This window comes from Polyodon spathula, chromosome 21, assembly GCF_017654505.1.
Source record: "Polyodon spathula isolate WHYD16114869_AA chromosome 21, ASM1765450v1, whole genome shotgun sequence".
Lineage (NCBI taxonomy): Eukaryota > Metazoa > Chordata > Actinopteri > Acipenseriformes > Polyodontidae > Polyodon > Polyodon spathula.
Genome location: NC_054554.1, coordinates 6,156,667 through 6,182,988, shown reverse-complemented (window position 1 = coordinate 6,182,988; position 26,322 = coordinate 6,156,667). Strand labels below are relative to the sequence as shown.

General features: G+C 34.5%; 1 protein-coding gene across 5 annotated transcripts; it reads right to left on the bottom strand.

Annotated features, from left to right (window-relative positions):
• Positions 1-6,257: 6,257 nt before the first annotated feature.
• LOC121296311 (cadherin-5-like) lies at positions 6,258-21,844 on the bottom strand. Of its 5 annotated transcripts, XM_041221713.1 has the most exons (14): positions 21,666-21,844; positions 21,479-21,527; positions 16,795-16,860; positions 16,026-16,256; positions 15,511-15,796; positions 14,553-14,672; positions 13,888-14,052; positions 12,856-13,043; positions 12,432-12,685; positions 11,462-11,595; positions 10,309-10,421; positions 10,074-10,182; positions 9,352-9,591; positions 6,258-8,776 (listed from the first exon to the last, which is right to left on the bottom strand). In XM_041221713.1, exons 4-14 carry the CDS (start codon positions 16,221-16,223, stop codon positions 8,280-8,282), a joined length of 2,304 nt encoding a protein of 767 aa, XP_041077647.1. In that variant the 5' UTR covers positions 16,224-16,256; positions 16,795-16,860; positions 21,479-21,527; positions 21,666-21,844; the 3' UTR covers positions 6,258-8,279. The 5 variants fall into 5 exon arrangements, with proteins under 5 accessions (XP_041077647.1, XP_041077648.1, XP_041077649.1 ...); XM_041221714.1 differs by lacking the exon at positions 16,795-16,860; XM_041221715.1 differs by lacking the exon at positions 16,795-16,860 and having other exon boundaries at positions 16,026-16,253.
• Positions 21,845-26,322: the final 4,478 nt, after the last annotated feature.

The following is a 26,322-nucleotide window of genomic DNA, read 5'->3' as shown; positions in this document are numbered from 1 at the left end:
GTAAACTTTTGTGGTATCATTTTGTAGTTTCTTTGATATTAAATGAAAGATCCAAATTATGCTCATATAGAACACAAGCTGGTATAAACATACAGCATTTCTTCCCTGTTCCATGACAATATTAGAATAGGATTTCCATTCTGTTTTTACTATTGCAAAGAAGCTCTGGATTTGAACGGTGCACTTCTCAGACCAAAAAAAAATGCAGATGCTCAATATGATGTCAACTTTACCTTAACATTATATTCAGAAGCCCGGCTTTAATTATATGCAATTACAATATTAAGAACAAAAACAAAAGATGACAGCATTAAAACACAGCCACAACTACTAAACTATCTGTAGTTTTAAATCATAAACCCCAGTTATAGAAATGCGTTGAATCTCAAGCTTACTACCTGTGCAGTACCAGTATATTATGATGCAGCCAACTTATTAACATAGAGAAGACTGAAACTAAAATGTTTAGACCTTTCAGATCTAATGTACAGTATCAACTATTTAAATATATTGACATGATTACCAACATTAAAACAGTACAATAAATAAATAAAATATTAAAAATGGTCTAGGTAAATTATTCCACAGCAAGGTGTGTCAGCAGAACTATTTCAGGATCAAATAGTTCTGAAATAAGCCCACACCACCTTTGTTCGAAGAGGAATTGAAAATCTAAAGAGCACCTGTCATCTCTTATTTGTTACCTGGTTCTGCTGTTGTTAATGGAATGAGTCAGGCTGAATCACAGGCACAGCAGTTGCGGCAGGTGTGATGTTTTAAGTAAGGCTGCCTTGAGTTTGTGTGATTCATGCTCAACTCATGGACTGGCCCTGTTAAAGAGTTAGGTGTCAAACTTAAACCGGGCACAGTCGAGGAGAGATTACATACAAATGGAAATATAAAATGCTGCAGGCCATAGTTAACATGTTAAACAGACTTAGAAATAAAGACTTTATACACGCTTGTCTCATTGATCTGGTGATTTGGGTTATTCCTGTCACCATGTATTTCAAATGTTTCAAACTGTACTTGTATGAAGTCATAGTTCAGTTTAAAAATACACCCTGGGTTTTCACTCATTTTTAAGGATATGGAAAAAAATTAATAATCGAGACTATATTATTGTGTATTAATACTATTTAATAAGCTCTGAAGTACACATTTTAATAAACTAAGTACACAAACACTGTGCATCATGCCTTCAGCAGTGTTGGGCCACACATACACTGATGAAGCAATTAGTCAAAACAGAGTCCAATATGAATACCTACAATAAAAGGTCATTTTCTCTCTCATATACTTTTAAATATCCGTTTCTTACCTTTAATTAGCTATTTTTCACTCCCCTCCCGATTGTTATGGAGTTGAAATCTTCAGTTGTCAAATGTGTTTCAAAGTCCAAACTCTGTAATTGGAATCATTGCAAATAATAGTAATAATAATAATAATAATAATAATAATAATAGTAATAATAATATAATAATAATAGTAATAATAATAATAATAATAAGTATAAAGCCTGCTTCTGCAATGTGCTGTTGCACAGACTCTCAGATTCTATTCTGGAGGAAGATGGTTCCATGTACATTGAAGCATTTATTTGTTCCGCAAGGTTAAACTGGGATATTACTCACAATAAAAGTCTAATTTGTAATAAAGTCCTAGGGCAAGTGTTGGCATTTCCAGCCAATGGAACGTGGAGTTTGTGAAAGAGAACTGAAGGGAGAGCATTGTGTGGGTTTTGTTACAGTCAGGATCAATTAGAGGGCTCTGAAAGTTCACTGCAGTGATATATGCATGTGGATTGCAAGAAAGTGTCCTTCTGGGAAAGATCAATCTATGGTGTGATTTTGATGTGCTAGACTCTCTAATACCTTGCATCCTGAAAGGTCATTAGTGGGGGGAGTTAGAGTGTGGGGGGGGCGGCAGAATAACATCTGTGAAAATAAATGGCCTCTCGTAGTTAAAAAGTCTAAGGACTGATTTTATAGTGCAATGTTTTATGAGCAGGGTTTACCTATCAAATACAGCTCTGATAAATACATGTCTGTACAGTTTGCTGGAACTTTCCGAAAAAAATATCTACATAGTTGTGGGCTATATTTATAGTACTGCAACTGTACTTAAAATTGTGCTAAGGTTTTTAAATGATACATTCTAAGTGTATATGCCTTTTTACTCCCTCCTCCCTATTATGATGTTCAGCTTTTCAATGATCATAGTTTTTTTTTTGTAACTGCAGGTTTATGGAGCAACCCTTTCTCTCATGTTGGCTCACAGGCATTATAGTCCCGTCATACAGTACTCTATGTGCTATGTGCTAGAGTTTCAGTGTCAAAGGAAATATTGAAATCTGTATCATTCACTTGTTGCACAGTTTCAAGTAAAGCATCACTACACAGCAAGGGGTACTAACAAGAAGGAGATGGTAATTCAGAGGCTTTTCAAAATGAAGAACTGTGATAGAAATATATCAGAATGGGACGCTGAACAGCAAGGAGAGCAGATCAATCAAATCAAGCTAATAAAAGGAAGTAAACTGCTTTTAAAACCTTCGGGACTGAAACTTTATACAACCTCAGTGACATTTTGATACAGAATCTGAACAGATTCCCATTTGAATCTCATCAGGAAAACATTTTAATACTAGGATTCCTTTCATTCTTTATTGTATTTTTGCCAGGATCATGATGATTAATCACTACTATGCCCTGTGAAAATCATATTAATATTTTTATTGAGAAAGTCTCAATTCTGACCTTTGTATTTAATCAGAGACTACACTGTATGCCCCACTAATTAAAATGCCACTGTCATACTAAGCTTATTCACATTATTTATTCTGTTTATATCCAGGTACACTTGTGGATACACCAATTACAATACAGGTTAGTTCATAACCTCTACTACACTAAAATACTAAATTGTTGTTTTCTGTTTTTTGATACTCCCAATATATATATATATATTATATATACATATATATATATATATATATATATTATATATATATAATATATATATATATATTAATCAAAAACCTGTAATAAATCTTCGAGGAGAACAATACAGACACTTTAAAATAATTGTAAGGTTAATATGATTTGGTCCATTACTTTCAAAGGATGAGCTGCATTGCACTTTACAAGTTCCTACAGATTCTACCCCATTTCAAAGATATGATTGACTTGGAGTTTGCAATCCTGAAGTAGGGACTTGATGTTTGCTCAACAGTTTTAGCAGGTGTTTTTTATTTTATTTTTTATAAGTTGGTATAAATGTGTTACTAGATACAATGTTACGAACCTTTAACAAAACAATAACAACATGTGTTGGTAAGCTAGCTGTTAACAGTTAATAAACTAAAAAAGGAGACACTTACAATAAAATGTGTCCAGCTTTTGTTCTGTGTGGTTTATTTGCTATGATATAATGTGTTCTGTTTTGGGATTTAGTTTTTTTAATCTAACATGTGGGAAATTAAGTTAAACGCAATATAAATGCGATAACATTTAAATGACTAGGATACCTAAAACAAAACAATGTCTCTGAAGTCAGAAATGATTGGCAAATAACAGGCTTTCAAAAACTGGAAAGTAATATTACTCCAATTTGTTATCTTATCTTTATGTAAAATGCAGTTAAGCCAGTGGTCTACGTGCAGGGATATAGTATATGTTCACTTTGTACAAGATGTAAAGGCCTTATGGGAGAAGGTGCAGATTTTTCATTAGAAATGAGCGCCTCCCAGTGTTCATGCTGGCTCATTGCACCTCAGCTCCATCAGCAATATCCTTTTAATCAACATTGCAATCTTTTTATTACAGTTTGCTCTTTTCCATGTTACTTGATTAAACCCTGCTTTTGGTTATTTATAACAGGGTTCCAGAATAAGCTTCATTTTACTTTGTGTCACAACTGTGTACATTTGAAGTGAAATAGTGTGCATTTAATCCAAACTGTGCCACTAAGGGCCAACACTAAGCCAGTTTACAGGATCTATTAATCTATTGCTATTTCTAAATAAAATGCACATAAGACAGGTACGTATGTCCATTGCCTTTAATAAAATGGCTGGTTTTAACCATTAACACATTATGAGTACCAATCGGTCGCTTTATATACATCACATAGAATGTTATCAACAAAACATAATATGCAAAGGATTGTGTACTGGCAGTTGAAGTTACAGAATTATATATATATATATATATATATATATATATATATATATATATATATATATATATATATATATATATATATATATATATATATTATATATATATATATATAATTGCAATAATGAAACCCACAAGACAGCTTGTACTCTGGAAGACATTTTCCCTCTGTCTAAAGCTGTCCTCCTACTGTCACTGATTACTTTGGTGATGCAAATCTGCTTTTTCATTGGCTCAGGCCCTTTGTATGATGTAATTTATAAGAACTATTGATATAGAAATTAAAAATTTAAATGTCTGTGAGGCAGGGGGTGGTAATGGCAGGTTACAGTGGCACTAGAACTCTATGTAAAAGCGCTAATCTTTTAGCTTCCAGAGAACTACTGTAAACACAAACATCAGCTGTAAATTAATGCTCACCATTAAACAGAGTTTGGGTTGTTGTACACCAAAGGAGAGTTTTTTCATGTAATAATTAATATATTTGATCTGTCCTGACAAAAATAAAAAAGTTCAGGACAGAAATACTTCATGAGTCATTTCTGTCACAAGCCATCAACCAATAATAAATACGGAAGACCTTCCTCCAAAGAGAAATCTCTGTAACCGAGAACTGATTTCTCACCTTCGAGACAATCATTAAGAAGAGGATAAAGAGAGACTCCTGTAATAATGGCACTCTATTACTAACAAAAAGAAAACAGCAATGCCGTTGCTCATTATTATAAAGTGCAAAGGCAAAGGCAATTTTTAAAAAAAGTTTTACGATATTTAGTTGCTGTTAGTCTCTTTTTTAAAGTGGCAATGCAGAGTGATTAGAACAGAAAATCGCTGCAGGATATTTACCAATTTAGATCTTAACGATTCCCTCTTTTTTAGTTCCAGAGAGTTGAAGTAATGTGGTTATCACCACACAGTTATCTGTTTTTCTTTGGGTTTCCTAATCAACAGTGTCAAATCAGCAGATGGAAATAGTTTCAGATCACTTAAATAAAATTAGACTCTTTTAAGTTCTGGATACTGTGATGGCTGCCCACCCCCTATGACATATAGGCTATTTAATCAGCAGATCAGTCACACCTTTATTATCTTTTAAGTTCAGTTGTCCAGTTAGAGATAACATGCCCCTCCTTACATTATTCGAAGCACACTCAAGTTGTCAAGGTCTTTTGATGTTTGTTTGTTAGCTGCTGGTCTAGGCATAGATTAAATAAGTTAGTGGAATTGCCAAAGTTATATTTTGTAAAAAAAAAAAAAACTATTTACAATGGCCATATTTTGGTTTATCTGTTGTGGGAATGCTAGCAAAATCTTACAGTATATAAGGACAATGTTTAAGCAGAAGTGCCTTTTAAAGGCATAACAACAATGTGAAGGTTTTATTGTGATATGTCGATCATGATATGGAATTTGTATTTTATTTCTATGTTTTGTAATTTTGTGTGCGTTTTTAAAGTTTGTTAAAAATAATTTGTGGTCTGTAAGGATATTAGTTCCAGCTTCTGGTGACCGTGGTCTCTTTGATATGTAATAGAAAACACAAACTCCAGCTTTAACAATATGTTTCATTGGACTTATCTTCAGTTTTGAAGCCAACACTCTTACGTTAAAGTACTAAAGAGTTGTAATGTCTAGTGTAATATCGGATCTTAAAATAGAAACACATAACTCATTCTATCTCTCCCTATGTTGCTGGAAGCAGCACCCCTTCTTGATTATTCGGTGACCTACAAAAATGAAACTGTGCCTTGCTTGTCAGCCAGGGAACTGTCACCTGAGCAGATGGTATCAGAGCAATGGCAGTGTTGAAGGACCTGGCAGCTGCTTTCCACCGAGCCCTTTACTGGCACATGAGCCCTGTAGTACTGTACATTCACTGTGAAGCATGGGTTGCATCTGTACCTTGATTTTACGAAGGAATATCGATGCCACTTTTTTATGTTACTTGTGAGTATTTTCATTTTCAGGTTTTATTAAGGAAAATATGATATGATGATATGGTTTGAAGTTTGAAAACAAAACTTTTTTTTTTTTAAATAACTTGTGGCAATTTTTGTCTTATCTATTTTATTTAAATTGTGATTGACTCTCTGTTTATTGATAAAATAGATACATATACATATTAAAGAAAACAAAAAAACAAAACAGTACATTGGTAATCCAGGTTAATAATTTTACACTCACTTTCATTTTAAAAAAATCACCACAAATTGGAGCTTCCGTCATATAAGGCACACACCCTTGGAATGTAGTTGACCATTTCTGTCAAATAGCGACATCTGGTGGAACAAATGTCTAGTACCAGCATTAGGGATATTGAGCCAAATACACTTTTTCTATGTACAGTGATGGGACTCAGATTTAATAAAAAAAAAAAAAAAAAAAAAACAGTTACAGGTACATGACCTGACATTGGCAGTAGACATGTCACAGCAGTAGTTCAATTAATAGGTGCTTACACGTTTTAATGTTAGTAGAAAATAATATAAATTGTTTACATATACAATGGCTTATTAAACAAAACATTATAAAACCGAACTTAAAAAAGTATTATAAAATGATCAACCATAAACCCATATATAATATAAAACACATTAAATAATGTGGTTAAATAGTTTCACACTTGCTGTTTACAGTAACACAGTTATATGTTCTCATTAAAAGCCCAAATAAAACCATGAGACTTGAAGGACTTTTTCATTGAAGCCCATTTTAGTAATTAAATCAAGTTTGCAGCGCACAATTATATTTGCATTTTTTTTTTCTTAATTTTTTGTGAATGTTTGATAGCCTTAGAGAGGTCAGTGTAGACAGACTGATCCAGGGGCAATGAAGATAGGTGAAGAAATACATTTAGAATTATTTATTTACCATACAGAATAATCAGGGAGACTTGATTTAAGTTTTTAAAACTTTATGCTACAAAACATTTGAAGCACAGCACAGAAACCAGGGCCACAGGACACAGCTGGAAATTAAGTTGAGACAGACTTCGAGTGTAATTTGAGAACAACCTGCTGCTATGAAGTGGATGAGCAGGTGGGTCGAATTACATTTGAATTTGAAAAACAACTGAAAATGTATGTGGAACAACCTGTTATTTAATTAGACTAGGCTGCTGTTGGAATAGATCCTGGCCTTTAGGTACAGGCAGTATGATCAAAAGCACATTATTTATTATTCCCGTTATTTATTATTTCTTTCCTTGGAAACAGGAAGAGCCTAACGATGTGCTATAAAAACTTTACAATGACAGCACAGGAATCGTGTTTCCGGTGAAACAGAAGTGCAGGAAGTTCATTCCAGTGCTTTATTTTTCTTTTGCATAGTTTAGGCAGTAGATTCAAAGGTGTTAAACAGGCAAACAAACAATAAACTTCCATTAAGTGAATCCAGCATCGCTATACATTTGCACACATGTAATTCTGGACAGAAAACTTTACGTAAAACTCTGTGTATGGTAGAAAATTAATGTTTAATGGATGTAGGTAGATATGGACAGACATGATTAACATATACAAAGTAAATATTTTCTTTTTGTTATAATTTGAAAACCAAAACATGATTATTTCAAGTTTATATTATGATGGTGTATGCAGAAATTGTCTATAGCATTTTGCCATGTAGGTTTAAAGGTTAAATTTGTAAAGGCTGTATTTCTGTCAACTATGGCCTTGTATAGACCATGTGAAGCTGTCCAATATTTCCGGAATTGCTTGCAATGTTTTTTTTTATGCTTGTCCTTGTAGGCAGTATATCTGTTATAGCCTCCCACAGTATCTATGTCAATAAGCTGTCAAATACATTGTAATTGCCATCAAAGGCATGCAAAAGCTATTTGAATTGCTTCCTGTCCAAAATCTGCACTGTATTGTCAGTTTTTCCTGACATGCCAACAGCTGAATGCCACCAATGTTTACTGTCAGTTTGCAACCAACAATATTTTTCTTCTTGCCATTCCATTGAATATAAAAAAAAAAAGCATTGCTCGGTAACTTAATGTGATCTGTTTAAGCACCCTTGTTATTTACCTACTTTGGTAAAATAACCCCTCCTCAAAAATAAAAGGAAATTAAAATAATAATAATTGTTGAAGAATTAATATTCATAGCCGTTCTCAACGCCTTCTACACCATAGAGTTCGGCTAATGTGTTAAAGCGAGGCCCCCAGTCATTTAAGAAGTCGTAGTCCAGGTCTGAGTCGGATGAAGCAGATTCTAGGGAGCTCAGACTCCCGGCCAGAGACTCTGAGCCTTCATATCCGTAGATGTGCAGCGTGTCGTAGGGGATCCCATCTCGGTCGTGGTCAGCTTCGTCCTTCTTCACTTCAATCATGACGGCCATTTCCCCCTTTGCTGCAGGCTTCTGGACCGTTGCGTAAAGGCAAGGCCCAGGCTGTGCCTCTGGTCTAGGCCTCATGCTGTTGTGCCGTGCTGAGTTGAGCACAGAGACATCGTAACCGTTAGTGTCCATTTCTCCGCCCCCTTCTTCATCATACGACACAAGCTGCTCGTGGATTTCTCCGGAGCTCTTTCCCAAAGTGGCAAGTGAGTCTTTCTTGATATTTCTTCTCATGGCAATTAGCAATGTAATGACTGCAAGGTAACAATAAAATAAAATATTTAATACATTAAAATTGTTATAGAAACACATTCAAATCTGTAACAATGGAGAAAGCAAGTAAGTGCATATTCCAGGCTATTGATGATAAATAATACCTACTATAACAGCATATTTCCCTAATGTTTTTGCCAGTTGCAGCTGATATTTTGTGCTTAGTATAAGGTATAATAAGAAATGCTTTGAGATGTTTTACTGGAAATAAACTTGCCTTTTTCTACTCTAAATAGCAATGAATTAACAACCAAGAGATTAGGTAGGCTTCATAAGATGAATTTAGTGGTATCAACTTGTACCTCCTCAGTGGACTGGAGTCCACATCACCACACAAGATGGGAGATTTGAGAATCACACAGAGAGCCCATGGATTAAATGAGCATGGAATTTACACTTCCACCCTACGCTTCGAGAGGAGGATATACCATCATATATAAACAAACAAACAATCAAAAAACTAAGACAAGCAGTGATAGGAAAAGAAGGGATGTGATATCTCAACGGGACCTAAACCAAATATAGATATATGAGTCAACAGCAGGCATTAGCTCACCTAAGACGACGATGCAGAGTAGAATGACTGCAAGGGCGTGGCCGCTAACTCCGGTCTTTGCATAGTCTCCCGTACAGGAATAGATCTCATTCGCGTCACATCCACAGACCACGATATTCAGGGTGTAGGTGCTTATGAGCTGAGGCCTACCATTGTCAGAGATAACGACAGGAAGGAAATATGTTTTCTTTTCATCTGGGTTGAAGCCCCCTTGTTTTAAAGTTATGTTTGCTGTATTGTCTGAAAATGAAAAAAATAAAAAAATAAAAAAGTAAAATAACAACCCTAGTACCAGCCACAGAACAACACATTCCTTTAAGGTACATTTAATCAAATTCTTTTGGATTTTGCTATCTTGTACTTAATAAATATTTCAATATTTTGTTGTGAACAACAGCCCTAGGCTGGTTTCAAAGACTGGCTACAGATGTAGCAGCATTGTTAAACACTATCTCCTACCTTTGGGGATTTGAAGCATGGCTTCAGGCACATGTGCATATAATGAAATAATCTCAGTGCAGTCAGCTTACAATATATGTGTTTTTCAGAACAAACATAAATGACAGACTGTTGCAGAGTGTCATTTTTGGTTTAACTTGGTCAACCTTGGGCCTTTTTGTGCTAAAGAACTGCCTGGTCTACTGTAAGTTCTGGTATAGCTACCTTTTCTTTATTTTTAAATGTCATTATATTTGTTTTATTAAAGAAAAAAAGGCATTTACCATGATTGTCCACAAGTGAGAAGTTGCTGTGGGCATGATCTAAATAGAAGCTTATTTTTTGTCCAGTAGTCATTTCGTCTTTGTCACTGGCGGCAATTGTCTTTATTACCTGTAAAGATTTTTTTTATAAAAGACGTTATTATTACATTGCCCACAATCAACCTGTAGGTGGTTACATTTAATAAACATTATACAAATTGTAAGTGTGATCATCTAAAATAAATAAACTAATTACCTTTCCAGGTCTGGCATTTGCACATACAAAGAGGTCATTTTCATAATCCAATATTGGAGAATTGTCATTTATATCAAGAACCTTCAAGAACATAGAAACTGTGGATTCTTTACCTGTCGAAGAGATACAAAGTACATTTAAAAGTGTTCATAAGTACTATTACACAAAACAGTAACTGGAAGTTAGTAATGCCTGAAGGGTTATACAGACAAGAATGCAGACAATTTGATGTCCCACATTATCTACTTCAGATCAGTTCAGTCAGTGGTAGTGACAAAAATATGTAATGCATAGAATGCCCAGAAGATGGAACTAATGTATATACTTTTGAGTTTCCAGTTGATGGTGTTTGCACTTTGTAATGTATTAATGTTGTCAAAAGCTGCTAGGATGGGTTCATCTTAACCAACTCTAGTTACACACATAACAATGAATAAATATATTCACCAGCAACAATTGGATGTTTTACAATTACATACATGTGTAATTTGTGGCATGACATTTCATTACTATTTAATATCAGTGTGGAGGATAATGTAATATTAATGTTCTCTTTATAGTCAGCTACCCTGTTTCCAGGTGGTGTAGCCAGCATACCTTTGTTATTATTTTGTGTTACTGTCTTTCAAATTTCCTAATCTACTATAGATGACAGATCATCCTAAACAAGAATAAAAAAAAACCTGGCATCTTATCTATGGTCCTGTAATAAAGCTGCACTGTTTCGTTTTCACAAATCCCTTATTTAATCAAGCTGTGTAGCTTATAAACCACAGGAGCAAAGCTTTGAGCTACATATGCTTTGTGCTGCCTGTCTCATTAGTCAACAATATGGAAAGAGCAGGTCCAATACAAGCAATAGACAACGGTACAAGCAATAGACAACAGTATTCTTTTTAATTGTGAGCAGTTTTATCAAAACCCTGAGTAAAATGTACTATTTTTAGCAAATGTTGTTAAATAATTGCCATTTGAGAATGTTCTTGCGGGAATGTATTAATTCATTGCGCTCTGAAGCTTATGCAGGGTTATCAAATATTCAAGACACTCATCAAATATTTGTTTTACTTTCAGAAACTCATGAGTTACATTAGGGAACACAGCTATAAGCTTGTAGAACAAGAATGGCTTTACTTAAGAAGGTCATCCTTACCTCCAGGACCATCTTCTACTGCAGTGATAGTGATGTTGTGCCAGGCATTCATCTCCCGGTCCAGGTTATTACTTGTTTTAATAGATCCAGAGTCTTTGTTAATTGTGACTACATTTCCCCCATTGATGGAGTATCTGAAAACAAATAAGTTTTAGAATGGTGTGGGTCTTTACTAAGTACTGTAGTTCTATGGTGCTTAAACATTACAGTCAGTTCAGCTGATACAAGAGACACACAAGGAGTGCAAACCACTAGCAGCATTATTACTGGTTCTTCGCTGGGTTCTATACTTGTGTTTTATATGTCAGTTTGCAACCTGCTGATATTTTAAAGACAATGCTCCAGATGTAAAGTTGTTGTTGCTGCCAGTTTCCTCATCACTTAATGAGTTCAAGGTTACTTCTGTACCAGTTGCAGCAGTGTATCTATAGGCTTGTATTTGAAATATTTGAAAATCCTGATTTAATGTAAAAAAAATAAAGCAAAAAAAAAGTACTACAAAATTCTCAGTACTATAAAAGTGGAAGGGGGGGGGGGCAAACAAGGGTAGAAAGAGTGAATGAAATTCAACTCAAAGCATTGGTTAGCAAGCCTTAGAAATAGGATCCTCAAAACTTAACTGAGAGAAGTTTTAGAGCAAATTAACAAATTATACAGTGATATGCTTTCTCCCAGATGTTGTACATATACACACTGAATTTATTAATTTGCCAAAATCTAAATGAAAACATTGTGGTGTACAGAACCATCATTTTATAATATGTCAATCTAAGGTAAGTTACCAGTATTTTTCAGTTGCTATGTCTTTTTTTGGCAGCTTGACTTTTTTATGTGAATAAATTGCTGGGATACCATAATGGGTATTCTAATGTAGCTTGGAGCCTCAAGGCAACATAACCCTAATGGAAAAGAAAAACCCAGCCAGTAAAGACTAACGTCATCATTGTGTTCATATTTATATTGTCAGTACCTTACAATTTTCTGGGCTTCATCTGGATCCTCCGCAGAAACAGTGCCAACATGAGTGCCAAGGGAGGCGTTCTCAAAAATACTGAAGAAGTAAGAAGGACGCTGGAAAACAGGAGGCTCGTCAACATCTAAAACATTGAGAAACACCATCGCCCTGGTGTTACCCTGTACCTCCCTTTTACCAGGGGGGACTGTAGTGATTTCAGTCACTTCAACTTCCATAGTGTACATCTTAACTTTCTCATAGTCAAGGGGCTAAAAAAAAAAAAAAAATGTATATAAGAATGTGTATATTAGCTTTCACAGACAAACATTGCTAAAGATGATGGCTTTCATTGCCTTACACATGTTCTATTTATCTGACACATAATTTGATCCTAGATTTGAGAATGTTTTCATTGGAGAAAAAGTACGAGTTTACCTACCTGTTTTAAAACAATGATCGCATTTTTTGTGATGTTGTCTGAAACAACATCAAAGAGATCCCTAAAATCTCGTTTCACAAAACTGAACATTGGATTTGTGTTCTGTGGCTCATCTTTATCTTCAATTTGGAGCATCCCAGCCTCAGATCTAATAGGTTTATCTTCTAGCACAGAAATTGTGTAGTGTTCTGCAAACATAAACACATTTAATTAACCATTTAGGCAGATGGTTGAATATTATTCATTTCTTAGATTTGCTTAAAATGTAATAATTTCCACAATGCTGTTCGTCAGCTGCTATTTCTTGTTGCCTTCACAATGGGCATCTAGTCCAAAACAACAAAGCAGTGAAAAATAAAAAATACATTGAAGTAATACTAATAGAAACTTTCAAAATGTAATGACAAACATTCCGACTATAAGTCTTTCTTAAAATTAAAACATTGAGAATGACATTGATAAAGTCAAAATGTTTGTTATTGAATTGTATTTTTTTTTTTTGTATTACAGTACTACAAAAAAAAACAAAAAAAAAACAAACAAAAAAAAACCCTTGAGTACTTTATCATTGGACAGTGCAAAATTTCATTTACTCTGCACATGTGTACACATGTGTACAAATACCAGAAACCAAGAGGCTCCCTGATTTTAATCTAGTGTAAAGATGAACTGCAAATAGCTCCAGTGTGCTCCTGCTACTGTGTCAAAGCCTAGTGTGCATTATTGTCATTATTCTGTACATCAATCAAATATTGCATGATTTGTTTATATGAACTGCGGTATTCTGAATTTGTTAGGAGCTGGCAATAACACAATGATTAAATCCCAAGCTATGGAACTTTTCTGTGGTATTCTGGGTACTGTGATTTTTTTTTCATTAAGTAATTCTATATTAATATAAGTTGAGATAAATTCTGTGTTCATTTTTTTTTTTTTTTTTGGCATCCACTAGGTGAACACAAAAGAGTTTCTGTCAAAATGGGCGTCCTGGAATGCAACTGGGGATTTTGTAACTGAAGCAACATCTCTTACTCTTTGTAAATGTAGCCGCATTGTCATTTATGTCTTCCAGGGTAATTATTACAGATGCAGTGCTTGAAAAGCCTCCTTCATAACCTGGCATATCCTTAGCTTTCACAACCAATTCATAGGTTTTCTGTTGTTCTCTGTCCAATATATTGGATGATGTAATTATTCCTAAAACAGTGAAGAAAAGCCACAATGAATTATTATTCTCCCAATTGCTTTTCCACAACCTTTGTCCTTTAGGTGTGCAGCAAAAAACAAAACAAAACATTAACAGTACATACAATTGTCCTGTGCCCCACAGGTTTTTAATTAATAAAAGTGTAGTTAGCCTTGACCCTACTGCTTTTTAGCAAGCCAATCGGTTTTTCAGTTTTGGATTCTGGAATTAAATATGTCCTTACTATAAATCATTTTGTTTTCTACAGTATAACACGGTAGAAGTATAGCAAAAGGAAAGCATATAAAACATTGAGAAATACGTATGAAAATTCACCATTGTGGGTCTTGACTCACATATAATCAAAGAATGCACACACAATACAGGTTCAATTCAGTACATAAAATGACAATTCAGCTACCTCCATTTTGTTTGAATTAAATACATGAATGCACAATTGGAAGCCAGGAACTAATTCATTTATAATTCTTAATCAGTTGATCTTGCATACCTGTGTCTAAATCAATATGGAAGTTTTCTCCGCCTTTAATGATACTGTATGTGACCCTGGCATGTCCTGACACCGAGGAGTCATCTGGATCGACAGCTATTACTTGTAACACGGTGGTTCCTGTAGAAAAGGCAAGTACATACACTCCAGTGGATTACACTCCATTGGGATTCCATTAGCAATGCTGTTGAAGCTGATTTAAGAGTGGCCATTACAGCTGATTTTTAGCCACAGCATCAAGCACATTCTAGTTCCCCTGGGGTTTGGGTATAGTACAGTGCTAAGACATTTTGCATACAGCCAAGGTTGGCTTGTAAAAGGAGCCTGAGCCTACATTTAACCAAAAACCAGTCAGCCTGCTGTTGCTACCTAGCAAGAGGACAGCCAGCCCATGCAGTGAGCTGAGACCCAGGGAAGCCATTGTGTAACCCATAGAGTGTTGAGCATTGTACAGTCTCTGTAATTTCCCACAATGTGATTTTCAATGTCACAGAGTAGTAATGTTTGTATGCCACTTCCTAGGCAACCTCAACTGAAAATGGTCTTCAACTTCTAAAGTAATCTTTGTTTAAACAGTTGACTTGTAGCTATTATTTAATGTGTTACCAAGTATTGTTCATTTCTGACTTGAAATAATAAAGAGACAATGGACATGATAACTTACTTATAATTAACAAAATGAAACTTCCCTTCTCCGCAGGTTAAGTTAGTACAGTTCAGGTTTTTAAGGCTCCATGTTTAATTGGCAATTACAAAAGCATGGAGAGGAAGGACGTCAGTAGGTTGCACAAATCAGATTTAATGTTTGCGTGGGGAGCTATATTTTATTATGAAACAAGTAATAGGAGTGGATCTTACTGAAATAAAGCTACGCTCAGAAGACAAATTACTACTAGACAATAAAATATGTTGCAAAGTTGTCCCAGTGCTAGCAGTGGCCTGTTTCAGTCGTTCCTACCTGGTTTAGACATCTCTTTAACAGAGCCATTATATATACTGTGTGTGAATCTAGGAGCATTGTCGTTGACGTCATTGAGCTTGATCTCAAACTCTGATGTTGGTTCCAACTGTTTGTTGGTTATTTTGTCAAAGATTTGAGCTCGGAGGTGATAGATGGACTTTTCTTCACGATCCAGTGTCTTCCAGGCATAAATATCACCAACATCATCCACTTTAAAAATGGTATTAGCTCCTTCTCCCTCTATAACAAACCTTGCACTTCCATTGACCTTCGTGGACGACAGCTAAAAAGAGACACATTTTTCAGTTTTTCCATCTATTTTGAACGGTTAAAGAAATAATCAGTAACACTTTATATTATTTGGAAAACAAGTACCTATAATTGAAGAATATTCTAATGATTCATTTTTCTTTAATGAGAAACACGTTTTATGTAACAAAAATAACATTTGGTAGCTATCCTCCAAAGCTTAGACTTTGCATTTATTGTAGTGTGTGAAGAATATCCATTACCTTTCCAATTAAATGTGGTAGAGTTGGTTTTTTTTCTTCATCCATATAAAAGGTATTCCATCTCCAATCTCTTTTGTGTCTGTGCAGAACAGATCTGCTGTTATCATATGTCATCAAAACTGTCCTTGAATTCTCTATACCATGGGTCGCAAGAATTTGGCTAATGATAGAACAAAACATCCACAGTAAAACATCCATCCTTGACTGTAATGAAGAGGGCCTTGTATCCTGCTTAAAAAAACAAACAAACAAAAAAAACATGTATTTATTTTAAAAACACATACTGTTGGTCATTATGGGAAGCCTTTCTTTAGTGTACAATTCTGCAGCCATAAAGCAATGCGTTTGGAGCCTAACGGACGCCAGAAGCTGGGTAGGTTTGGACCAGGTCAGTATTTGGACTGGAATCCCAAGGAACAGAGGTATTGCTATGGGAAGGGGGTGTAGATGGTCCAGTGGAGTTAGAACTCAAACTCCAACTGTGGTGAGTTCCACTCTCTTGTTAGTGGTGCTGCTTTGGTGGTACTTTTAAATAAGGTGCTTTTAATGCAGATTCTGTCCCATACTGGTGTTTCAACGACGATCAGTTGTCTCAGACTAGCTTCGTAAATAGTCAGCATGGTACAATGGCCCTGATTTATTAAGGTACTGTAGTAACACCAAATGCAATTTGGACCGTCCACTGTGAAAGGAAATGCCAACTCTTTATATTTCAAAACCAGTAACAAAAAACAAAGTTCATTTAAGGAGTCAAGCGTATTTTTCTTACCCAAAATATGTTGCAAAATACATTTTGGTGTGAAGACCTTGATCAGTTGCTCCATCATGTGTACATCTTGTAAAAGAACAAGTAAATCTTAATTGCACATACCTATGTGTGTTTCAATTACAAAGACCAATATGTAAATGATGACACACATGAGAATAGTACTACACATAACACTTTCACCAGTGCTTCAGTGCATTATTAAGAAAAAGATAAACAAGACATTCATTTTAATACAAAATATCCTTTCTGATAACAAGCTTTGTCAGGATTGTACCATCCCAAATCTGTGGTGAGTGTTTTAGATTCACTATGCCCACTAGTTATTAAGACGCTGTAGATTATAGCTATGAAATGTTCCCTAATAGCTTAATCTGAGCTTCAGACATTCAAGAAGTGCTTTACTCAGAAGTATTGTTTTCAGGTCCAATTTCCAAGCTTATAGTCATTTTTATTCCCAGCAGCAACTTTCCAATCCACAATAATGAAACAACAGGAAGAAAATCTGGACCTGTGCACAACTGAATGGGGCCTTTCCTGAGCATCAGCCATTTCTCCTCCCCTGACCCTGTTGTGCTCAAGCATTTGTTTTCTAATGATAAGTCCAGATGAAAATATGATAGAATTTTCAAACAACAAGAAGACATAATATTTGTGTCATCTAGAATTTTAGGATTGAGACAAAATAATAAAAAAAAAAATTAAAAAACTATATGAATATAATTTAGAGCTTTTATTTAATCAAAGAAATTACATAATGTTATTGCAAAAGTCTACTGTATGGAAGTGTTCTAGTGCCAAGTAAAAATAATTAAAACAAAAAAACCCACTATCTCTTATGTAGGACTTTAAAAAAAGTTTTACGTAGAACATATTGTCCAGTTTCTTTTGACTTTATGAAGCAAAATGTGTTAATTCTAAAGGGTGAATTTGGCTATAGCTGTACAGTCAAACACACTTAAGATCATCCCTATAAATATCTCCTACTTACCACCACCAAACTGAATGGTCCTAGGCAGAAAATAATTGGAATCAATAGAGGCTCCAGACTTTGGTTATTATCACATTCTGGTTAAGATCACTTGCGTTTATCCGTCTTTGGTAAGTAAGTATATTGAGATACAGTATTGAAATGTTCCAGGTATAAAGTATGATGAATAGCACAAAATAGCATAAAGAAGACTGTAATGTGCAAGTTTATAACTCTCCTCTGGTTTACATTATTGCAATGTATATGTACAGATATATATATATATATATATATATATATATATATATATATATATATATATATATATACAGCATTGTATTCTGCACTGATTAGAATACATTGTGTTAATAAACATTATTGTAATTTTTCGATTTATACAACAACATGTATTGCTTATTTTGCCATGTTAATGGCGAATTATGTTAAAGTCAACTGCTTGTTGTCACTGTTTTGCTCAGTTCCTTTGATGTGATATAATACGACAGCATAAGTCTTTTTCCAGGATAGGTATGCTTCGGAAGTATCCTTAGGAAGTATGGCGGGATAAACGGGTCAGTGTGAAAATAAAGTCTAGAAAACTAAGCAAATTAATGAACTACTGCAACTAAGGGACACGTGAGAAAGAGATACATATCTGTCTGTATCTGTATGTAAAAACTATGCAGATCTCCCTCTGTACACTGTATCAGACGCAGAGGAAATCCAAATCCAAAATAGTGAGACGGGGTGTTTATTTTCATAATCTGTGTGTTTAAAAGTCATCATTGCTTTAATTCTGGTATTTAAACACACCCTTCCTGCCATTCAATTCCCTAACCTGTTTTATCTGGAGATCTCATTTGGAGGTACAGCCCAGCGTTGGATTAACTTGCAAACTGCACTTTGAAATTGCTGCAGCCCGTGACCCTGACCATCAACACAGTTGTTTTCCATTTTGTCAGATCTGTTTCTAACATGAAAAATGCATCTTGTCTACCCCAGTTATTTGACAGCCATTGTCATTGATATGGGATCGTTCAATTTTCTCTTCTCTTCTCTTACTCTGTCTAGTAGGTTGGTAGCTACAGTATATGCCAGCCAATGCAAATAAGATGATAACACTTTAAAATGTTCTATTTAACAGTAACATTCACACTAGGAGCAAGCATGAACCCACAATTGAACTGAAGGGATCTCAATAAGGCAAACTGAAGTAAACTTAAAGTGCACTTGAGTTTCTTTTTTCCCGTGCAATCAACAAAATAGGATGGAAACCTTTTTAAGCATTTTAACACTTACCATTACTTCAAATCAGCAACAAATTGCTTTCATATCCTGTTATTCCCTAGTACTTCCTTTCTGATCTTTTTTTTTCTTGTGGTTCATTTAAAAAAAAAAAAAAAAAAAAAAAAAAAAAAAAACTGTGTTTGTAGATTTACAGTATATGTCACAGTTTTGATACTAAATTTCATTAGTTTCTTTTGAGTTATTAAGCAACTGCCCGCATCACTTCTTGTAACTGTCAGCACGTGTCATGCTGGGAAAAGAACATACTGAGAGCTACGAGATGTTTTCTGAGCTGCCCTAACCTCAGCAGATGTGATTATCTAAAATAACATTAATATTTCTATATATGGACAGATACAATGGTCTTTTGTTGGAGCTATTATTTTTGTAATCATAAAACATGTTTCTCTTTGATCTATAAACCTCTGCCCACTCAAGTGTCAGCATCAATTCTCAAGTAGACCAGTCATATGTCTCAGCCAAAAATAACAGTTTTAAAATAGTTAAAGACAATGAGAGATTATGTTCATAGCAGTAAAGAAATTACCTGTCATGTTAATTCGCAACATGTATTTACTGTATCCAAATGTCCTCTAAGTAATCTATGGAACCCAACAGCGTTCCCTAGTACACTATTTGGGTCATGCTTTAAATTGATGGACAATAACAAATAATGGTTAATAGCAATAATTTTAATGCATGTTAGGGTAAGAGCTATGAATATGGCTATTTATTTGCACTGTTCATTTTATATATAGGTGTTTATTTACACAAATAAAGCTTATCTAAAATAAAATCCATGTGAAAACTCAGTCACTCACTGTGAATGCGAGCAACTGTGTAAAGCTGGTGAAGTTAACTACGGTACAATGGAATAAGCACACAGCCTTGAATTGTGCCAAAACAAAGTCATTATTTAGACACATGTATTTGCTGAATGTAAAGCATTGGGGATTAATTGTTTCTTGGTGTAAATCAGTATTTTGATCAATTTTCACGGGGAATTCTTTTACTTTGTCAGTGAGTTGATGGCAAATGCAGCTGAGTGATACAATTTGACTTATTTATACCGGCTGGGCTTTTCAGAGCTGGTTAGTCAAGTGTATCCAGATGTGCTTGAATTAAATGCAACTAGCCATTTCACTTTTATTTAGCCATTGGCAAAACTTCCCTTTCAATCTCCATGACACGTTTTTAAAGTAGACCAGTTCCGGCAATATGCATTTAAAGCATGAAACAAACTTTTATTCTATTAATCAAATCACACCCTGCAAATTAATTTCTGTGTGGTTTAAAGATTTAAAAAATACTTAATAATTTTACTTTCCTCACAGAAATCCTCATCCAGTCTTTCAAAGCAGCTCTGATGTAACATTGCTATGCTTTGCTGATACAAAAGATAAAATCCACTTAAAGCAATTTCTTCAGGGAACACAGTGTGAGGTGAAGAACAGCACAGGTGAGTGTTATTATATTTTACTCCCTTATTTAGGATGCATTCCTTTATTCATATGATCAAACATACAGATATGTAGTATTATATTCTATGCATGTATTTATTTATTCAATTTCCAAGTTAAAATCCTTGAAATGCTTTATCTAATTTACAGGGGCATCCTGTACAACAGAAATCTCACACAATCATAATACAACTTTCATACAATACTTAATAAAAATGATATCCGGTAACATACACCTCCAAAACCTATGAGTTTTTTGGACAAAAGCAACATAGCTCCTTTTATGAACTTATAATGGAATTTAGTAATGACAAATGGGTATTCCAGTGCTGCTTCTAAATAGTGACTTAGATTCCTTCAAGTCCACACCTTGGTTTTAGTTGAGTAAATTGAAAGAAATAGATTTTTTAGTTCTATCTTCTTGGCAATACAGGTGTATACACACAAACAAATATTTATTTAAGAAATATTGTATTTATCTAGGGACTTTTATCTAGCACTTACTTGATTTCAATTTTAAATGACTGTCTAGCTGTGCATAGTCCATTGTGGTTATGCTCAAGACTTGTGGTAGACCACCTGCCACAATATTTGATAATTTATGACAAACTAAACGTGTTCATTCTTTCTCTTTCTTTTTAGTTTATTATTAGATGTTTCTTTGTGTAAAGTCCTGTAAAGCTGTCTTTGTTGTCCACACTGAAGTATGACAGATGGACAGACTAAGAATAAAAGATTACCACAAGGCTAAGATAGCATTTTTTCCCTTAGATGCCAATCTCTTACACACAGCACATTACTCTAGAAAGTAGAGAACCTTGAAAATGAGAGAGTTGTAGAGAATACTACATCACAGCAATAAACAGATGAGCAGACAGACAGGTTGACAGGTACTAGAAAAAAAGTTTAGGTTTCTAACCAAGAAATTATTATTATATGTAATAATATTAAACACAAATCATTTTCTTACCTGAGGCTGAAATGCAGGTTGTTTTTATTCTAGTGCCATCACAGTCACACTAAAATAATATAAACAAAATAAAATAAATAAATAGTCAATACTGTATTCAGAAACAGAAAGACAATGCAGCAGCACCACCACACAAATGTAAACTCTCTGGCTTAGCTGATAACACTGGAGTTTTGGACTTCCCTACCAATCTACTGCTTGTCCTTGTTAGAGATCAGCCTGTTTCCCACTGGCAGCCTTCCTGCTATTGTTCCAGTCTTTGGTAGAGTCAGTAGCTGCTGACGAGAGTGGAGGAAACCAGATAGATTCAGCCGATTTGTTAGTAAACTGACTTCTCCATCTGGGACTACATCGATGAACCTGTATTGTTACGATGTAAAAAATCCACAGGAGCTAAAGAACCTTGTGGTTGGCTGTTGAATCTGCAGTTCAATACTAAGAGGCATTCCAGGTTCATTCACATGCTGAGTGTCGTTGGCATCATTACATTTCAGCTTTCATGTTGAAAAAAAGAAAGAAAACCAGAGATTCATTATTAATACCTATGAGATAGAGATTATGATATACATCTTACAGAAGTTAATCCCTTGGCATTTCTCCATAGGGGTATTATAATTTTCAGGAATTTGACAAATAAATCTTGTATACGCTGGTAAGTGAGATGAATGCATTTTCTCAATCTAGCTGTTGATTCCCAAGTATGAACTGTAATTTGGAGACTTGGTCTTCTCTGCCTCTAAGAGTATATAGTCCCAGTCAAGCTCCTTCACAAGCTCATCATATTTATCTGAAGGCAGTTATACAGATTAGTCCACTGAGAATACTCTATAGCTTGTTGCTTTTAATATCACTGGGACTAAATTCCCCCTCATGACTGTTAGTTCACGAATTGGTTTTACTGACTCAAAAAAAAAAAAAAAAAAACATTTATAGTAAAATTTAGAAAACAGTATATGTGTGTTACAATTCACAACTATGGTTTTTCACCACTGACCAGTAAGTAGTCACTGAGGTTTTTATATTACATTATAACAAGTAGGCTACTTCAGAAAAGCGAGAGACAAGGATGCTGGCTACAGCTATAGTAAAGCAAAGCTCTTTAGTCTGTCAAACGTTGAACTTTAAAAAATAGGTCAGAGCCACTGTTTGAATTGTTCAATTCATTTTTAAAGAATCAGAACCACTCCACAGAGTAAAAATATTGCAAACCCCATCATAGTTCTTCTCAGCAATGCAAGTGCAATTTGAACACTTTATATTAGATGTCTACCAGCAACTGGGCAAGCACCACTGTAATTTAAACACATGAACCTCCAATTACAGGATGGATGGCAGTGTTTTGGCTTTGGTTGGAATGGAACTGACAATCGCAAATTGAAACGCCTAATAGTCCCCATTATGATGGAGACCCTAAGCATTCTGGATTATTGGATTCGTAAGAATTTGAGTAGTAAATAACTTTACCAACTCCAAATTGTAGTACTTAGTCTAGATTGGTATAAATAATAATTTTTTATGTTAACTAATTTATTTGAAATTTGTACAAACAAACAGCTGGTTAACCAATGTTTGTCAGTCAACAGTCAGTAAAACACAATAGTCATATTCATATATATATATATATATATATATATATATATATAATATATATATATATATATATATATATATATATATATATATATGTGCCACTAAATAAAAATGTGTAATAAAATAAAACCTGATCTTTTTAGCAAACAATGTCCATAGTAACATATTTAAAAGAGTCTTTCGACTAAATTACCACTATATCAATAACACAATCTACTTGATATTGATAAAGCAGGGTTCAGGATCTGATGTTTGCCAAATATCTTTAGCTGACCTGTTTTATTAGTGTATAAATAACTAAACAATAAAAAAACAAAAACAACAACATGTTTGGAATCTAGTTGTTAACAGTAATTAAAGATGTGCCCCTTAAAGTTGAAAATGTTTTTAAAACAATGGTGTTCTTTCCCTTGTGGTATCCATTAAAGGTTTCCTGTAAGCTGTGTGGTTGCCTGTTCATGAAAACTAAATAAATAAAATGTAAGAATGTCAAAATACCTGTCAAGTCACACCATGCATAATTGGAACCAAACATGATTAAGTTATACCCAGGTCAGTCTTCTACAGAAAAAGACAAAGAACATTTTTCAAATTGTATAAAAGTACCGTCCTACTGTCACTGTAATTACAGTCTAAGAAATAAATGTCAAGGCTGTGTGCTGAAGAAACAAACCTGATACATATCAGTACTTTTACACTCTCAGCTGTTGCTTCCTAATACTGAATAATGCAAAACTATAGACACGTTTTATTTTTGTACATCATGAATATTATACATTAGAGATTGAAGCGTATTGTACTTTTATATGGGTTTACATGAAATTGCAATTTATTGTAAAAAGGGTAAGGGTTTTTTTTTTTTTTTTTAATATACTGTTCATTATTATGAATATATTTTATGGATGTTTGATTGAATGAGCCACTTTCTGATGAACAGATCAGATTATTTATTAATAAATAATCAAACAAACACTGTATTTTATTTTTTTCATATTTCTAATCCAACTATTAAAATAAATTATCTCCAGGACACAAGCTACAAACTCATGCTAAAGAGTAGTCTAATCTTTCAGGCCTATGGTAACCTAAATCAGTAAACACGTCCATTTTTTGTAAACATTGTTCTCCCTGGAACAGAAAATAACAGAGAGGAAGTTGATTGGAGGTTTTTTTTTTTTTTCACTCTCCTGATGGTATCCTGTTAGGATGCAATCCACAGAGAGGCTGAATGCAGCAATGTATTTATTTTAAGAAAAAATAATAAAAAAAAAAAAAAAAAAAAAGACAACAGACTTGCTTCTCTGCTCCATCTTATCTCGTTAACACACTTAATAAATAAATAAATAAATCATTGTTTCACTTCTTGCAAACTAATATTACAACAACAGTTTACTGTTAATAAAATGATGTAAACTTTAAGTCAGCTGACAGATCATAGTACCTCTTTATTGACATCAGTACAGTAAAAGGTGTCCAGTGTGTGAGCAGGTTTAAGAGCTTGGCCAATCGCTTTTAGAGCAATTAAATAAACATTTACGTTAAGATGAATACAATTTAGGGTTAGATTAATTAAATTGACTCAAAGTACAATTTATTCAATTTGTTATGTATATTTTATACATTGTCTAGGGTTCATTATTATTATTAAGATACGTGTGGCATTAGGTGGCATTAGGTGGCATAGGATCTGCACCAGTAAAAGCACTGCTGTTAGGAGTGGAGGGCAAGCCATATGAGCTTGGTTCAAATCCCACTCTGGGCAAGTCCGCAGTCTTGGCTGGGTACCCACAGGGAACATTGGGCTTTATGTTGCCATAGAGGAACAAAAGTCCGGATAGTTGCCTCCTTGCACTCGAGAATCCACGGCTGATCAGGTGCCCAACAATTCAAGTATGACACTGTCCAGCCTGGCCTCTTGCTTCTAGGGCTCAGTCACTTGGTAGCGTCCATTACTTAGGTTTGACAAGTGAAAAGAGAGGCCTGACAATGGGAACAGTTATCCTTTGATCTTTACTTTGCCTAATAGTAAGCAGAATGCAGTGGTGGAATACATTGAAATTGGGAATTTCGAATTAGGTAGGAAAGGGCTTCTATTTTTATAACAAATATAGATATATATATATATATATATATATATATATATATATATATATATATATATATATATATATATATATATATATATATATATATATATAATGCACCTTTGTTATATTTAACATTAACAATAGGTCTTGCTGTGTCACAACATGACAATAAACAGTATTCTTAGAGTCATTGCTGCCCAGATCCTGAATCAGTATAGTCACTATAAGCTAATATTTACAGAACAAGCTGGTTGACCAGTGTTATCTAAGGATTCTTAATCAAACACTTCCAGCCCTATCAGTCATTTCCTTTACGCAGTCTCTTCCTTCCTTAACACAAACTGAGATTGTGTAGTAGCTACAACTATAATCAACTACAACTAATCTGATGTTCACATCCTGTGTCTGGAATATAAATGAGGGAATGGGCTGAAAAAAATAAATATAGCTGTCATACTATACATAATGAAACCTCTTTACTCAACATCATCAGAAAGCTGTTTTTTGTTGACTGTGCAGTTACAAGTACATACAAGCACACAAGCCTACCTTCCTTGAAACTGGCTTTCCACTCCAACAGACACACCCTGAAAAATCTGCAGAAGCAGAGCTTAATACATGCCCTTTCTAAACGAAAGCTGAACCAAAACTGCCTTTCACAAATTTGTTTACACCTCATTTTGGGAGGTTAGATTTTTTTCAGCTATAAGGGTATAGAGAGTTGTTTTATAAGGGACTGTCAAGAGCTTGTGATGAATAAACAACAGTATTTACAAATGTGAAAAAAATCTCTGGAAAGATATGATGAAGGCTGAAACAGCAAAAGATGAGACGGCTAGTGGAGAGGAAAGGAGTTGGTAAAAGACACGATTTTAGGATTATTTTGTACAATTGCTACAACCTACTACTATAGAAATGTGGAGTAGCTTCCTTTAACTCTAATAAATCCACTGGTGTTTTCCCTCTTTTCTCCTTCTTAACATCACTAAATACAGGACACATTTGGTTGAAATTGGCCTGCACTATGTTAGGGTTTCAAGTTGTTTTCATCAAAACAGACCCCAAATGTTTTGTGTCTTTTTAGGTGGCATTGGATCTTTAGCTCCCACATAACACATTACAACCTCCCTGCCATTTTTCATCAGCTTCCTTTCTTCAGCCCCCCTG